This window comes from Rhinolophus sinicus, chromosome 4, assembly GCF_057876585.1.
Source record: "Rhinolophus sinicus isolate RSI-liver-muscle chromosome 4, RSI-T2T, whole genome shotgun sequence".
NCBI classification, from domain to species: Eukaryota; Metazoa; Chordata; class Mammalia; order Chiroptera; family Rhinolophidae; genus Rhinolophus; species Rhinolophus sinicus.
Window position 1 is genome coordinate 50685960 of NC_142504.1, and position 15960 is coordinate 50701919.

The following is a 15960-nucleotide window of genomic DNA, read 5'->3' on the forward strand; positions in this document are numbered from 1 at the left end:
GCCGCCCGCTCCGCGCCTCCTGCGGCTCCGGGCCCACCTGGTGAATCGGCTTAATCCTGGTTGGGAGCCGCGTGGGTCCCGGAGCAAGCGGGAGCCCAGGGTCCAGCGCGCCCGGGAAGCCTACGCCGCGGAGTCGGCGCTTTCCGCCGCCTCCTTCCGCCGTCTCCCGCCGCGCCGCTGGGGCTGGTGTCGTTCCCCCGGCCTAAGAGAAAGTGGGCGCGGGCGCCGGAACGTGGCCGCAGCGCTTTTCGCTAAAGCAAGTATTTAACCTAAGAACAAGGGCCTCTCGGTAGAGGCAGGAGAGGAAAGCGGGGGTTTCTAGAAGCTTCGCGTGCGGTCCACAAGCACAGCTGGCGGGAGTTAATAGTTACCCAGCTTTCTCTGTCACACGCCTTGGTTCGCAATCCTGGGGTAAAGGCAGACGGGAAAGGTTTGGGAAGAAAGTTGCCGGGGTTGAATAGTGGTAATTCGGCAGAGTCGAGGGTCGGTGAAGAAAGAAGAGTGAACCAGGGAAAAAACAAGTGGACTCAGTCTCTGACCTCCCTCCCATGAGATCCGGACCTATTTTTCTACGTCTACTTCTCAGTTTCAGCCACGTGCTATGAGTGATGCCAAACTTTTTCATATTCCAAACTGATGGATTTTCCACATGTCAACTAACAGTATTGAAGCTGTAAAATCGAGTTCGTTTTCTGTCATCTCTGCTGTTACATCTGCATTATTCATTCACCTAGATCTCTCCCAAGATAAATACTAATAAATTAACAGGTCAATCACACGTATGCAAGAAGGTGAATTTCAGCGTTTCTTAGTAAGAAAAAGGAAACGGTAATACAACTCTTTATGTACACAGGGAGCCATTTTTTCCCCCAATTCAGAGCTACATGGTTCTCTTGATTCTACTAAGTGTATTTCAAGACGGTGCTATAATAGTACTTACCCTGTGCCAAACACTTTTCTAAGTACTTTATAAATCTAAACGAATTTAATACTTATTACAACTCAAGTGAGCAAATCTCATGCATTATGCTTTCTTGTTGTCTCAGGTTTTCCCTAATGTGCTTGATCTCAAGTATGGTGTGAACAGGATTGATGGTTTGAAATGCACCGCGCAGGAATTGCCTTGGACAATGAGCTCAGACTCAGAATAGGTTTCATTATCCGTAATACGCAAAGTTTTAAATACTTCCTGAATGTTAATAAGCATTATCTTTGATATATGGGTTGTTTTTCTTTCCTTGCCTTTTCCGTTGGAAGATTTTAGAAAAGTTGCATTATAGTCGTTTATTCGATGAAGAGTTTTGAGCCCCTACTATACGTACAGCATGCGTTTAGAAACATAAGACTCAATCCATATCTTATCCCTAAGGAGCTAATAGGTAAGGTAGAAACCCATTTGAACATACAGTTGTACCAGGTGCTTTGGAATGTATGGATTTATTTTTTTCCCCAATCTTACCTGCACAGGGAAATCACCTGGAGAGCTTTAAAAATCTGATGCCAAAATCCTAAGCCCAGAGATTCACATTTAATTTGGAATATGGTTGGGGAATCCTGATTCTTGAAAGCTCCCCTTGTCATTCTAATTTACAACTATGGTTGAGAACTAATGATGTATGCATTCAAAATTACAAGAATGAAGAAGAATGAAATTGTTCTTGCTAAAGTCACTAATGACCTACTTGCCATTGCACACTTTAGTCTTTACCTTGCTTAATTTTTCTGTGATATTTACGATGCTTATCCCCTCCCTCCTTAATAGTCTCCCCTTCCTTGATTTTTTAATATCACTCTTCAGGTTTCTTCTTCCCAGCTCCAGAGGTCATCTCAGTCTCCTTTGCATTCTTCTTTTTCTCTTTTACTTAGATGTTGGTGTTTCAAAGGATTTCTTGCAAGATAAGACATTCTTAAGTACTTTGGTTTTAGCTTTAGCTTGTCATCTAAAGGTTAAAGGCTCTATAGCTTTTTCCGGAGCACCGTACCCATATAACCAGTTATAGGCATCACCATCTGAAAATCCCATGAGCACCTCAACTTCAGTGTTCCCAAATGTGATCCCTGTCAAAGCCTATTTCTCCTGGTTCTCTATCTCATTGAGTGGAATTGCCATCCACCCAGTCTCTAAAGCCACAAGTGCACATGTATCCTAGAATTCTTCTTACATAATGTGCACTGTCATGAAGTGATTTCCCTAAATATCTTGCCAGTTTATTTTTATTTCTAAATAATTCCTAACTATGTTCTCTTATTTCTGTTCTCACTCCCAGAGTCCCAGGTATGACAGTCATTTCACATGGCCTGGTCTACTACAATGGCCCCTTTGCTGATATTTTGCCAACAGCCCTAGCCCCTCCAGTGAAGTCTTTCTAAGTCAGAAATCTGATCATATCATTTCTCTCTTAAAATTTTTCAGTTACAACTAGTATACAGGGGAGACATACAGCCTATACAAGAATGTCTGGTATGCCCATGGAAGTGTGTCGTATGCACATGTTAGCATGTTTAGAGCATCCGTAAAATAACCAGCAGAGGAGGAAAAACTGGTTAAGAAGCAAGGCCATACGTTATGAAATCCAAAAAATCTTAACGTGGTGTATAAGGCCCATTATTATCTGGCCTTCTCACTCTTTCTCGTCCAATTACAACTCAAACAACATAAACTAATGGTTTACTAAAAACATCAAGTACTTTTCAAGCTTCTATGGCTATGGCTTTATACCAGGGGTGCCAAAAGATGTATGCAAGTGGACACTAGTCAACATTGCTCAAGCAGTAGTTCGCCGTAATCATAAGTGTCTGGACGCCAAGGGTAACCACTTTGAGCATGTCTTGTAATCGCAGAAGTCAAACATGACTTGTATTCATCTTTTGTTATCAGTACATATTGAGTATTACAAGTTTAATAGTTTCCTTTCTTAAAATGTGTATACATTTTTTTGGCACCCTCTGTTTGTATTGTTCTCTGTAACTGGACACCCCTCCCATCTATGTATGTGGAGTCAGCTCAAGATTTCCTTCCTCCATTGTTGGTAACTCTCCTCACTTCTCTAGACATTTATTTCCACCAGGGTTAAATTGTGTGTGTGTGTGTGTACGCGCGCGTGCGCGCGCACATGCGTGTGTGCATGCATAATGTAAATATGCCTAACTAATAAATTTTTAAGGACATAGGAAATGTATTTCTGTATTTCCAACGTGTAGCAGGAACTTCCATTTGATGAATGAAAAAATGTTCATACCCTCAAAAACTCCCAAAGAGACAGACGTGTTATTATGTTCTATAAAAGTAATTGCAAATGCACATGATAACAGACGATTGGGTGTAATGGGTAAATAAGATCAACTCTATCTGGAGTCAGAGAAGACTGTCAGAGTCATCAAGACGGGGGATTATGAGTGTGTACATAGACTGGGGCAATGAAGATGTCTCAGGGTTTAATTAAAGGTACCAGTACCACTTGGTTGATACACTTTTTGCAAATTGGAGAAGTGGAAGAAATGCCAGATTTCTGACTTGAGTGAGTATGGGTTGATGGTGATGGCATAACCAGGATATGAAATGCAAGAGAATAGAAACAGGTTTGCCTCATAAAAAAACTACCTTTTTGCTCTGTATGTATGTGGCTTATATTGTTCTAATGAATTTTTATTAAAAATACGATGCTAATGCCTGTCTAAATTTTTAAGTCAGACTAATTGAACAGTGATTAGTAAAACTAGTTTATCTTATTCCAACTCTACATTCTGTCTAAGGAAGCTGAAATTTTTGGTTTATATTTAGGTGTAGTACTTTCAAGATTAACCACATAAAAAACGTCACGTTGAGCAATTCAGCCTTTCTAAAGTTGGCCAATATCTGTTTTTAAGGCCAAAAATTGGGATATGGAAAGCAGCTAACGCTATGAAATAGGATTTTAAGTATAGCAACTATGAACTACCTAGTTTAATCACCTGAACCTCTTTGGGTATAAAAGTGATTTATCATGCAATTGTATAATTATAATTGAAATTTTCACTAGATAATACTTCATTTAAATTTTTGAAAATAATAGAAATTTTTTTGCCTTTTGATTCAGGTACGAAAAATAGGATTTGAGAATAAGAATAAACATTAAGCATACCAGTATATCTTTTGAAATGCTAACAACTACTTAAAGTTGTTCAATTAATGCCATTTAACTTTCCTAAATAAAACAAGGTATTTCAAAGTGCCAGACGTACACATTATGATATATGATGTGAGTCCAATCGAACTTTCTGGTTTATCATTGCCAAACAAAGTAACATGGAAAAATTTTAAAGTAACTTGAAAAATCATGACATGGTATACTATGAAAAAACCTTGTAGTTTTCCATATCTTGAGCATTTATTAATTTGAGCAGAAAATGTTACTATAATGAGTTAAGTATAGAATTTGAAACTGTTAGTGTTTGACATGAACAAGCATAATTTGTACAGAACATAAACATCATTTCCCAGTATGCTAAAAACTATCAGTGACATATAAATAGAGGCAGATTCTGTTGTGTCCTGTTTGATGCTGTGAAAAGAAGCTAAAAAGATTCCTAAGTCCACAAGTCTGATGAAAAATATATGTTCTTGGCAATTGAAATGGTTGGAATAGTGGGTCTTCATCTAATAAAAGTAACTTTTCTCTATGCAAACTGTCTTTTTCAGATTTGAAAGAAATCTGTATTCATGAAGAAGGAATGCATACAAACCACAATAGGTCAAGAAAGGAAAAAAGATCCAATAGAAATGTTTCATTCTGGGAAGCTGATTAAAGTCTGTGCCCCAATGGTTCGATATTCAAAGTAAGTGTTGTTAAATGGTTAATATGATTTCCTTTTAATGCTCTTGACTTTTTAAAAAGTAAGTCCACCTCATCATGTGGGATCTTCAAACTCTTAGCTTGGCGATTGTGTTTGGCTTGAGTTCTGGTGTTACTACTTGCCTGGTATGTGGCCCTGAGTAAACAATCTCTCCAAGTTTTACTTTTTGTATCTATAAAAAGAGTAGTGCTTATAAAGAGCTAATGGATATTAAATAAATACAAGCATTCATGCACAGGTTTTTGTGTGACTGTAAGTCTTCATTTGTCGAAGACAAACCCCAGGACTGCAATTGCTGGGTTATTTGGTAGTTATATATTGAGTTTTTAAGAAACTGCCAAATTTTTCCAGAGTGGCTGTACTGATTTATGCTCCTACCAACGGCGTATGAGGGATCTGGTTTCTCCTCACCAATTTTTCACAATGTCATTGTTTTTTGTTTTTTTTTAAGCCATTCTGATGGCTTTATAGTAATATCTCATTGTTGTTTTGATTTCCATTTCTTTTATGGCTGGTGATACTGAACATCTTTTCATGTGCTTATTTGCCATCTGCATATTGTTGAAAAATGTTTCCTTTTGTCTTTTGCTAATGTTCTAAATGGATTATTTGTTTTGTACCATTGAGTTGATTTTTAAATTTTTTCAATTGTGGTAAAATACACACAACCTAAAACTTGTTATTTTTAACATTTTAAGTGTATAGTTCAGTTGTGTTAAATACATTCACTTTGTTTTACATCCAATCTCTTTTCATCTTGCAAAACTGAAACTATACCCATTAAACAAAAACTCCCCATCCCTGTTCCCCCCAGCACATGGGAACCCCCATTCTACTTTCTCTATGAATTTGACTAGTCTGAATACCTAATATTATTAAGTAGAATCATACAGTATTTGTCTTTTTGGAACTGGTTTATTTCACTTAGTATAATGTCCTCAATGTTCATGTTGTATTATATATCAGCATTTTATTTTTAAGGCTGAATAATATTGTATGTATATACCACATTTTGTTTATCAGTTGATGAACACTTGGGTTGCTTCCATCTTTTGGCTATTGCAAGTAATGCTGCTATGAACATGGATATATAAATATCTTTTTGAGTCCCTACTTTTGGGTATATACCCAGAAGTGGAATTACTGGATCATATGGCAATTAAATTTTTTTTTTTTGAGGAACCTCCATGTAGTTTTTCAGAGCAGCTACACCATTTTACATTCCCAGCGGTGCACAAGAGTTCTGAATTCTCAACAGCCCCACTAACACTTGATTTTGTGTTTTATTTTTTATTATAGCCATCCTAATGAATGTGAAGTGGTATCTCACTGTGGTTTTGACTTGTATTTCCCTAGTGATGTTGAGCGTGTTTTCATATGCTTATTGGCTATCTGTATATATTTGCTATTGAGTTTTGACCATTATCTTTTTTTTTCTTTTTAATGAGGGCACAGCTCACAGTGGCCCATACGGGGTCCAACCGACAACCTTGGTGCTACTAGCACCATGCTCTAACCAACTGAGCTAACTGGCCACCCTTAGTTTTGAGAATTCTCTATATATTCTAGATCCTACTCTTTTCTCAGTTTTGTGGTTTTCGAATATTTTCTCCCCGTATGTAGCTGATCTTTCCAACCTCTTAACGAACAGTCTTTCACAAAGCAAAAGATTTTTATTTAATGATGAAGTCTAATTTATCAGTTTTTTCTTTTGTAAATTGTGCTTTTGGTGTCAAAGGTAAGAAATCTTTGTGTAGCACTAGATTATAAAGATTTTTCTCCTATTTTTTTCTTTTAAAGTCTTATAATTTTATGCTTTACATTTAAATTGATCAATTTTGAGTTAATTTTTGTATGAGTGTAAGGCTTAGGTTGAGGTTCATTTTTTTTTTTTTGCCTGTGGATGTCTAATTACTTCAGCACCATTTGTTGAAAAGGCTGTCTTTCCACTATTGAATTAGTTTGCATCTTTGTCAAAAATCAGTTGGGCATGTTTGCATGGCTCTTTATCTGGATTCTCTGTTCTGGTCCATTGATCTCTGTGTCTATCCCTCCACCAACACCGTACAGTCTTGATTACTATAGCTAGCTTGTAATAAATCTTGAAATCAAATAGACTGAGTTCTCCCACTTTTTCAAAATTGTTTTAGCTATTCTAGTTCATTTGCTGTTCCAAATAAATTGTAGTATGGTCATGACTATATCTGCAAAATATCTTGCTGGAATTTTCATAAGAATTGTATTAAATATGCATATCAACTTGAAGATAATTGAATTCCTTACTATGCTGAGTCACCTCACTCATGAATACAGTGTCTCTCCATTTATTTAGATCTTGTTTGATTTATCAGTGTTGTGTAGTTTTTAGCATACAAGTTCTATGTGTGTTTTGTAAGACTTAAACCCAATTATGTCTCTTTTATTTGAGTGATTGTAACTAGTATTATACTTTTAATTTTAGTGACCATGTGTTTATTGCTGGTATATAGAAATAAAATTGATTTTTGTATGTTGATCTTGTATCCTGTGAACTTGTTGGACTCATTGGTTGGGGGGGTTGGTAAATTCTTTGGGATTATCTATGTAAAAAATCATGTCATCTGCAAATAGAGACAGATTTTATTTTTTCCTTTCCATCGTATGCCTTTTGGTTCTTTTGCATGCCTTATTACACTGACTAGAAGTTCCAGCACTATGTTGAATAAAATGATGATAGCTGACACCTTTGCCTTGTTCTTGATCTAGGGGGAAAGTGATCTTTCACTTTAAGTATAATGTTAGTTGTAGGATTTTTTTGTGGATGCTCTTTAGCAAGTTGAGAAAGTTCCCTCTATTCCTATTTTGCTGAGAGTTCTTTTTATCATGTATGAGTATTGTTTTGTGAAATACTTTTTCTTGATACCATGTTTCTCCAAAAATAAGACCTAGCCGGACAATCAACTCTAATGCGTCTTTTGGAGCAAAAATTAATATAAGACCTGGTCTTGCTTTAATGTAACATAAGACCGGGTCTTATCTAACATAATACCAGGTCTTATATTAACTTTTGCTCCAAAAGATGCATTAGAGCTGATCGTCCAGCTAGGTCTTATTTTCGGGGAAACACGATATTTATCTTGATTTTTTTTCTTTAGCCTAGTAACATGGTAGATTACATTGATTCTGAATATTGACTTTCTCTTTTAACTGGATTTTTTTCTGCCACCACTACAGCAAGGGAAGGATGAGAAGGCGCCACCTCATTACTTCTAGCCTGTAGAGGTAGAAGTCCAAGTTCCCCACTGGGTCTCCTTTGACACTCTGAGAGCAGGGGGCTCCTCATTACTGCTCAGCAGGGGTGACGGTTCCAGCTCCCCATGATGGGGTGGGCTGGTAATTGCTAGGCAATCTGGCTCTTCACTAAGCATGCACTGATACTACTGGGAGGGCGGGGGGGGGGGGGGGGGGGGGGGAGTGCCTCTAGGCTCCCCACTCAGTCTTTGCTTGTGGAGGTGGAGCCATAGTTTTTTCTCTGGTGTTTGTCTGAAATAGAGCCATTGTTATCTTTAAAATTTTGTCTTACTAGGCTTTCCATTTCTTGGTCCTTTAGTTAGGAAGAGCAGACTTTTGTTGAGGCTGCTTTTGTCTGTACCTGTTGGTATTTCCAGATTGTCAGCTTCTTTAGTTCCAAGTCTGGGATATTTGAGGCAAAAAGAAAACCCAAGGAACTCATCATTGTCATTCTTCAGGTCCTGAGGTCACTAGCCTGTCTGCTCTTTTCTCTCTACCTTTCAGAGTTTTCTTATGTTTGTTTTACATATAATATCCAGGGTTTTTAGTTACACTAAGCTGGTGGAATAGGGAAAAGTACATCTTCTCCATTTTCCCATAGGCAGAACTTTCCTCTAATAAATATTTCATATTTAACTAAATTAAAGTTGGAAGTACATATGATTGTGGTGATTTCTAAATGCCTGATTCAAGTTTTATATGCTTACAGGTTGGCTTTTAGAACATTAGTAAGAAAATACAGTTGCGATCTGTGCTATACACCAATGATAGTTGCTGCTGATTTTGTCAGATCTATAAAAGCCAGAGACAGTGAATTTACCACAAACCAAGGTATGTGAAACCCAGAGTTTGGTGACTTTGTAAAACTTAAAAACAAACTAACAAAACTCACTACCTTGTCTAATGAGACAGTTCAGAGATTTTATTTTAAAATCTTTTTGTTTCATGTTTTTAATAAGTCTTTGTACATATGTTTTTACTCAGTGCCTTGTAAACTATGGATGATATACAAAGTATAAGGTCAGCCTTCCTTAGGGCCCCCCATTCTGTCACTCGGACTAGTAGATGAGATTCCTATCTTACTGCCCCCAGTTTTGTCCCATTCCAGGCTATCCTCTAAAGAGCCCAAAGTGATCTTTCTAAAATGTAAGTTTCGTCACATCTCTTAGACCTCTCATTGCCTGAAGCAGTGGTTCCCAAAGTGTGATTCCCCAGGCCAGTAGCATCAGCAGCATCTGGGAACTTGCTAGAAATGGAAAGTCCCAGGCTCCACTCCATCAGAAACTCTTGGTCTGTGGTCCAGCAATCTGTGTTTCAAAAAGCCCTCCAGATGATTCTGAGCTTGCTTTAAGATTGAGAACCACTGGCCAAAAGAGTAAAATTCTAGCACCTGTGCATAATATATAACAGTCTTCGTGATCTAGCCTCTGAATCCATCTTCTGCAGCTTTATCTTCCATTAGATTTCTCCACAACTCCCTGACTTTATTCTTCACAAATACGAAGTTACTTTCAGTCCCTGCAAATGCCCTATTCTCTCACACTTCTCTGCCTAGAATATCCTCTCAGCCACGTCTGTCCCCTATGTCCCTACCTCTGGCAAATGACAGTTTATGCCTCTTAATCCAGCTCTCACACTTTGTGGCCTAATCACTCTCCAGTCATGTCCTTTCTGAGAAGCATAGACTTTCTGTTGTACTTAATCCTACTGTGTTATAATTTCCTCTATGTACCTGCCTCTCCCCCTCGACTGTGGGCTCCTTGAGGGCTGGAACTATTTCTTACTGATTTGTGTCCTCAGTTTCTAGCTCAGTGTTCAAAATACATTAGACCAATAAATGATTGTTAAATTGACATTCTACAACTCTCTTGAGTTACAAAAGGGAAAGCACCCTACATCATCAGGAAAAAGCAAAATTTCCTATCGTGTACTACTATAAATTAGTAGATTTCCATAGAAATTCTGAATCAGTGAAACTAGGATAATACCCAGAAATCTGCACTTAGGCAAACACCCAGTAAATCTCATATAGGTAGTTCTGAAAAAATAAAAAACCTTTAGAAAAATTAAAATACATCTATCCAGAGTTTATAACACTAACCCAAAGATGAAAAAAATATGTCCTTTAAAACCTAGGGAAGCTCTGATACATTTGGCTATATAAAAATTTAAACTTTTATATGTAAGGAAAGAGCACAAATATACTCAAAGGCAAACCAAAACTAGGAAAAAATAAAATGTTTTTGATATTTATGATAGTTAATTTCATTGTTTTGTAAAAAATTAAATAAGAAAAAAAGGAACAAGTAAATGAAAAATTGTGCATAGAAAATGCAAAGAATTTGGGGAAGGAGCTCACAAGTAAAAATATACACCGTTGGATATACAACTTAGGACAAGTTGTGAGAAAACAAGAACTTCCATCCATATTGGTATGTATCTATATTGGTAAACGCTTTTGAAATAAATTTTTGTAATACCTATTAAAATGTTTGATTCCTATCCAGCAGTTATACTCCTAGGATTTTACCTGACGAATATACTCACAAAAGTAGTCTGTAAGAGTGTCCTCATCATATTATTTGCAAGAGTCACAAATTAAAAACAATCCAGAAGTATGCGATGTGTTCCATCCATACAGTGGATATGCCACTAAAAAAATAAAATAGGTCTGAGTACAGCACTCATGTACATCAGGTAAAAAAAGAAAAAAAGCAGTACGCACAGCAATAAACAGAATGTTTGTGTAAATTTTACAGGTATACATAAAATTGTCCTGGAGTACAATAAACTAATTCTCACCTTTGTAAAAGGGGTCTGTGAAAAGTGTTGTACTTTTCATTTTATCAGATTTTATACTGTTTGAATTTGTACTAAATGTAAGTTCCTTTTAATTTAAAAATGCATTGATGCTGTCTTGTTTGAACAGATGCTTCTTAGGCTAAAAATAGTTGTTATTTTATCCTGTACAAACATTAGAGTTTGGTATTGTGTGTGTGTGTTTCTGTGAATTTTAATGTTGAGCTATTCGTTTTATCAGGTGATTGCCCATTGATTGTTCAGTTTGCTGCTAATGATGCAAGACTTTTATCTGACGCTGCCCGTATAGTCTGTCCTTATGCGAATGGAATAGACATTAACTGTGGTTGCCCTCAGAGGTAAAGCTCACAGAACTTGAAAGAATTTTCAAAAATATTAGAAAAAAACTATGTGAACATTACCAAGAATTAAAAAGTAAGGAAAATAGAGTTAAAGCACTTGGACTCTAATAAGAAGCAAGAAAAAATAAGGAAAGATTATGTAGGAACATACATGCAAAGGTATTTTCTGATGGCTAAAAGAGTGTATAGACCCTTGACAAGTGTTTTGTCTCACCTCACCTCTAGAATTCTTTAATGTGTGGCTCTGCCTTGAACTTCATCCATAGGTAGTTATGTGAGACGCTAATGTTTATAGCAATCCCTAAACTGTGTTTTTACTGCCACATCAGACATACTTGCTCTAGAAACTATGATTCTGTGATTTGGGAGATCACTTATTTTCTCCTAATTGATTTTCTTTATAAGAACTCCTTCTTATAATTACCTTTTTTTTTTCTATATCACAGTTTGGTTGATTCTAAATAATGGGGTGCTGATAGGCTGTACTTGATATGACAATAATATCCTTACCTTTCTGGCACTGTACTATATTATCTGACTGTAATTCAAAATGTGTCCAAAGAATAAAATCTTTTTTTTTTTAATTAAATTTATTGGGGTGACAATTGTTAGTAAAATTACATAGATTTCAGGTGTACAATTCTGTATTACATCATCTATAAATCCCATTGTGTGTTCATCACCCAGAGTCAGTTCTCCTTCCATCACCATATATTCGATCCCCCTTACCCTCATCTCCCACCCCCCACCCCGCCGCCCCCCTTACCCTCTGGCAACCACCAAACTAAAATCATTTTAAGTACAGGATAATCCACGTCAGATTAGACATTTTGTATACTCATTAGGAGAGTTAAAAGCTGTTTAGTCGTGTTGGAATGCTATAAGCCAAAATGATCTCTCTAGTAAGACTAATAAAACCTCTTGTTATGTACAATAAACTTCAAACTTGGAATTCAAAAAATCTGAAATAATTGCAATTAGTTACAAATACTTAAATCTGTTTTGGTTGAATGAATTTTAATTTAATTGTCTTACTTGCCAATGAAAACCATTTACCCTAAGTACTTTTAGATCTGGAAACCTGTTTTCCTAATCTCAAATTGATCCACTTAGAAATGTTGGGTCTATCAATGATAAACATCTGAGTCCATTCCAGATCACTAGATAAATAGATAAGTATACTTACAGTGCTTTTAGAAATGTATCTTCTCTTTCAGCTATTTACAATTTGTTTGTTGTTTTTGCTTTATAAAGATGGGCAATGGCAGAAGGTTATGGAGCTTGCTTAATAAACAAGCCAGAGGTTGTTCAAGATATGGTGAAACAAGTAAGAAATCAAGTGGAAAATCCCAGATTTTCAGTATCTATTAAAATAAGGTAAAAACAATATTTGAATCTATTAGCAAGATAGTTCTTTACTTAAGAAATAAGAGAATATTCCTTTTGTCTGGGGCTGTGGGTCTATCAATAAATTTGTAGCTGGTGTATGGAAATGTTGAAACAAGACATTTAATAAATGAACATATACCACAATTTTTATTCATAATCCAGAACAACTTCCTCTTTGTAGTTTTTAATAGAAATTAAAACATCCCTTTATTATTAAAAACTTTCCCCCAAAAGAAATCGTCAACTTTTTCCATGAAACTAAGAAATTAATACCAAGAAACATTCATGGTACCAAGAGTGGAAAATAAGAATGGTATTTGCACTAAAATTTCACAATGAAAAGAAAATAAACCAGGAATCGTTTTTTTTGGTGGCAGAATAAAAACGTGTTTCAAGATAAAGTATTTTCATATTTTCCCACTTGGGGTTGGTATATGTGCAGCAAATACTAGGAAAGCATTTTTAAGTCATGTGTGACAGTACTTGGATGACTTTGTCAGTCAGTTAGGTAAGATGAAAGGCTTTAGGTGAGATAAAACTTGTGATGCTATTGTTGCCAATAGTGAAATATCTAAATTTGGAATCATAAACGGAAACTGATCCCTGAGCAAAACCTTACTGATAGTGGCATGTAATGATAATGTGATATAGCAAAACTAAATATATAATGTTTTATATGAAATAGTATTTTATTTAGTTGATTAATTTTATCATTGATTTATGTGCTGTAAAAAAGATGGATATGATTTTGAAATTATAGGATCCATGATGATCTTACAAGAACTGTAGATCTTTGTCGAAAGGCGGAAGCCACGGGCGTTTCCTGGATTACAGTGCATGGAAGAACTGTTGAAGAAAGACATCAGCCTGTTCACTCTGAGGCCATTAAAATAATTAAGGAAAATATGTCTATACCTGTTATTGCTAATGGAGACATCAGAAGCTTAAAAGAAGCAGAAAATGTGTGGCATATTACTGGGACAGATGGTAAGAAATAAGTACTTGAGTTTTATCTTTTAACTAGCAAAAAAAGTGGTGGTAGGAGAATAACATTAATGTCATTTTCATTACTTTTCTTTAAATTTATAGCCATATTTTCCTGTTGTACTGATTTAAACTAAGCAGTTTATTAAAATGATGTTAACTCTTCTACTTAGAAATAATAGATTATCTTAAATGGGGTAAATTAAGTCAGTTACTTTTCTGCCACCATCATATCCAGTGAATGACCAGTTAAGAATCTTCCAGATAACCTATTAATAAAGGGAATGCCTAGACTAGAATTGAGAGTTGGTGAACACAAGCGTAGTCATAGGAACCAAGAGAACTTTCATTATCCCCTGAAATTACTGGCATACTAAGCCCTGTGATAGCTATTGCTAGATGGAAGAATGCAGATAAACTTTAAGCAAGTCCAATTTATGGTATCCTGGGTTTACCCTAAAAAGAAAGCCTAAAGACTAATTATTTAATGTAGAAGTATTAATAAAATAAAGAATACTTTATAAAATAAGGAATACTTAATAAAATAAAAAATACTTAACAAAATAAAGTACATTTAAACTTTCTTGGTTTACAAAAAGAAGTATTAAATTGTTTTATAATTGAGTTAAACAGACTAATATAAAGGCATTGTGAAACCTTGTGATGATACTTTATTTTTTAATATTCTCATTTTGTTTCATTGAGTTTAACCTAATAACTGAGTTCTTAAAGTGTGGACAAATGTGATATGCTTTAATTTGTAGGTGTGATGGTTGCAAGAGGACTCTTAGCAAACCCAGCCATGTTTGCTGGATATGAGGAAACCCCACTGAAATGCCTCTGGGACTGGGTTGACATTGCTCTTGAACTTGGAACTCCTTATACATGTTTCCATCAACATTTAATGTACATGATGGAAAAGATAACTTCAAAGCAAGAAAAAAAAGTATTTAACGCTTTGTCAAGCACATCAGCAGTCTTAGATTACCTTACAGACCATTATGGGATTTGACTGGACTTCCTAAGTTATTTTAATATGTATTTCAAAGAAATTGTGTTTTTAACATTTTTAAATAAAACTTTTTATTTTACTACTAAAAGTATGACTCATAGTATCTGTAAGTTAACACGAAGTACGTTTTTAATGAAAATAAGTGCAGAGAAGTGACAACAAATGCAAACCTCTGTGAAAAGGAACAAAAAATTCTGTATAGAATTGCACTCAGGGCTTAGATTAAAAGTTCAGATTGGAAAATCAAACTGATACTTCCTAATTGATGAATTACATACCTCAAGGTTTTTGTTTTAAATTGTATGTAGCTGAATTTAATTAGATGTGATGTTTTCTATAATTTAAAACTAAGTTTCTATGAAATTCTTTAAATGACATTAAATTTGTTACATTTCGAGCCTTCTAGATCCTTAGAAAATTGAGAGCTTGGTAAATATAACTTCCTAAAATGATAAAATTAATTTCACTCCTCCACATTTTAAGTATAAAAAATTGGTAGGTAATCTGAAGATGATTTTGTATGAAGTATTATTTCATGGAGAATACTAACCAGGTTTTATTTTTAATTTAAAAACCTAATTTTCATACCCTGTTTTTGTGAAAATGTTATTTTTATGCCTCCCAGCAGCTGAAAATAATTTTAACTTTAAAATTCCATGTTTTGGGAATGTTACTAACAGAATTTTGTTATTGGTGAAGTGCCACTACAAGAACTTCTCAAGTTAAAATAAAACAGTTCCATAATTAAGATATTGGTCTATGTTACCAACATGAAAACTGTTATAAAAGGAAACAATTATCTAAAACTGCTTAATTCAAGAGTTTGGGAATGTTAAATGAATCAATTTTAACATAAGTACCATGTTGCCGTATTTTTTCCTTAGGCATATTCTCTGCTTTCATTTTTCAGTTAATGTATTTTTAAAGATAACTGGCTTTATCATTTGATATTACTAGTATACAAGCAAATAGGGAGCCATCAGCAAAACTTAGTCATCTTTATGTTTATAAGTTAACTCTGAGGTGAACTACGAGGTCTGACAATTAAGTTCACGAACTCATCCTAGAAAAAGTGCTACATACGTCATTGCTGAATATCACTACAGTCACCTTGGAAGTACTCCCCTTGGGAAGCTATGCACTGATACCAGCATCTAGTCCACCCTTCAAAGCAATTTTGGAACTCTTTCTGGAATGGCCAGCAGAGCTGTTACATTGTCATGAAAATGTCTTCCTTTCCATATTTCCTTTATCTTCAGGTAAAGAAAGAAGTCACTAGAGGCCAGATCAGGTGAGTAGGGAGGGTGTTCC

General features: G+C 35.5%; 1 protein-coding gene across 3 annotated transcripts; it reads left to right on the forward strand.

The window, feature by feature from the left end:
* The first annotated feature begins 13 nt into the window (after positions 1 to 13).
* On the forward strand, positions 14 to 14878 carry DUS4L (dihydrouridine synthase 4 like). 3 transcript variants are annotated; one of them, XM_019745330.3, is made up of 7 exons: positions 14 to 256; positions 4679 to 4815; positions 8813 to 8934; positions 11144 to 11261; positions 12519 to 12641; positions 13414 to 13640; positions 14402 to 14871. In XM_019745330.3, exons 2-7 carry the CDS (start codon positions 4700 to 4702, stop codon positions 14647 to 14649), a joined length of 954 nt encoding a protein of 317 aa, XP_019600889.1. In that variant the 5' UTR covers positions 14 to 256; positions 4679 to 4699; the 3' UTR covers positions 14650 to 14871. The 3 variants fall into 3 exon arrangements, with proteins under 3 accessions (XP_019600889.1, XP_019600891.1, XP_088653937.1); XM_019745332.3 differs by lacking the exon at positions 14 to 256 and adding an exon at positions 547 to 828 and having other exon boundaries at positions 14402 to 14878; XM_088797811.1 differs by lacking the exon at positions 14 to 256 and adding an exon at positions 547 to 791 and having other exon boundaries at positions 14402 to 14878.
* The last annotated feature ends 1082 nt before the right edge of the window (positions 14879 to 15960 follow it).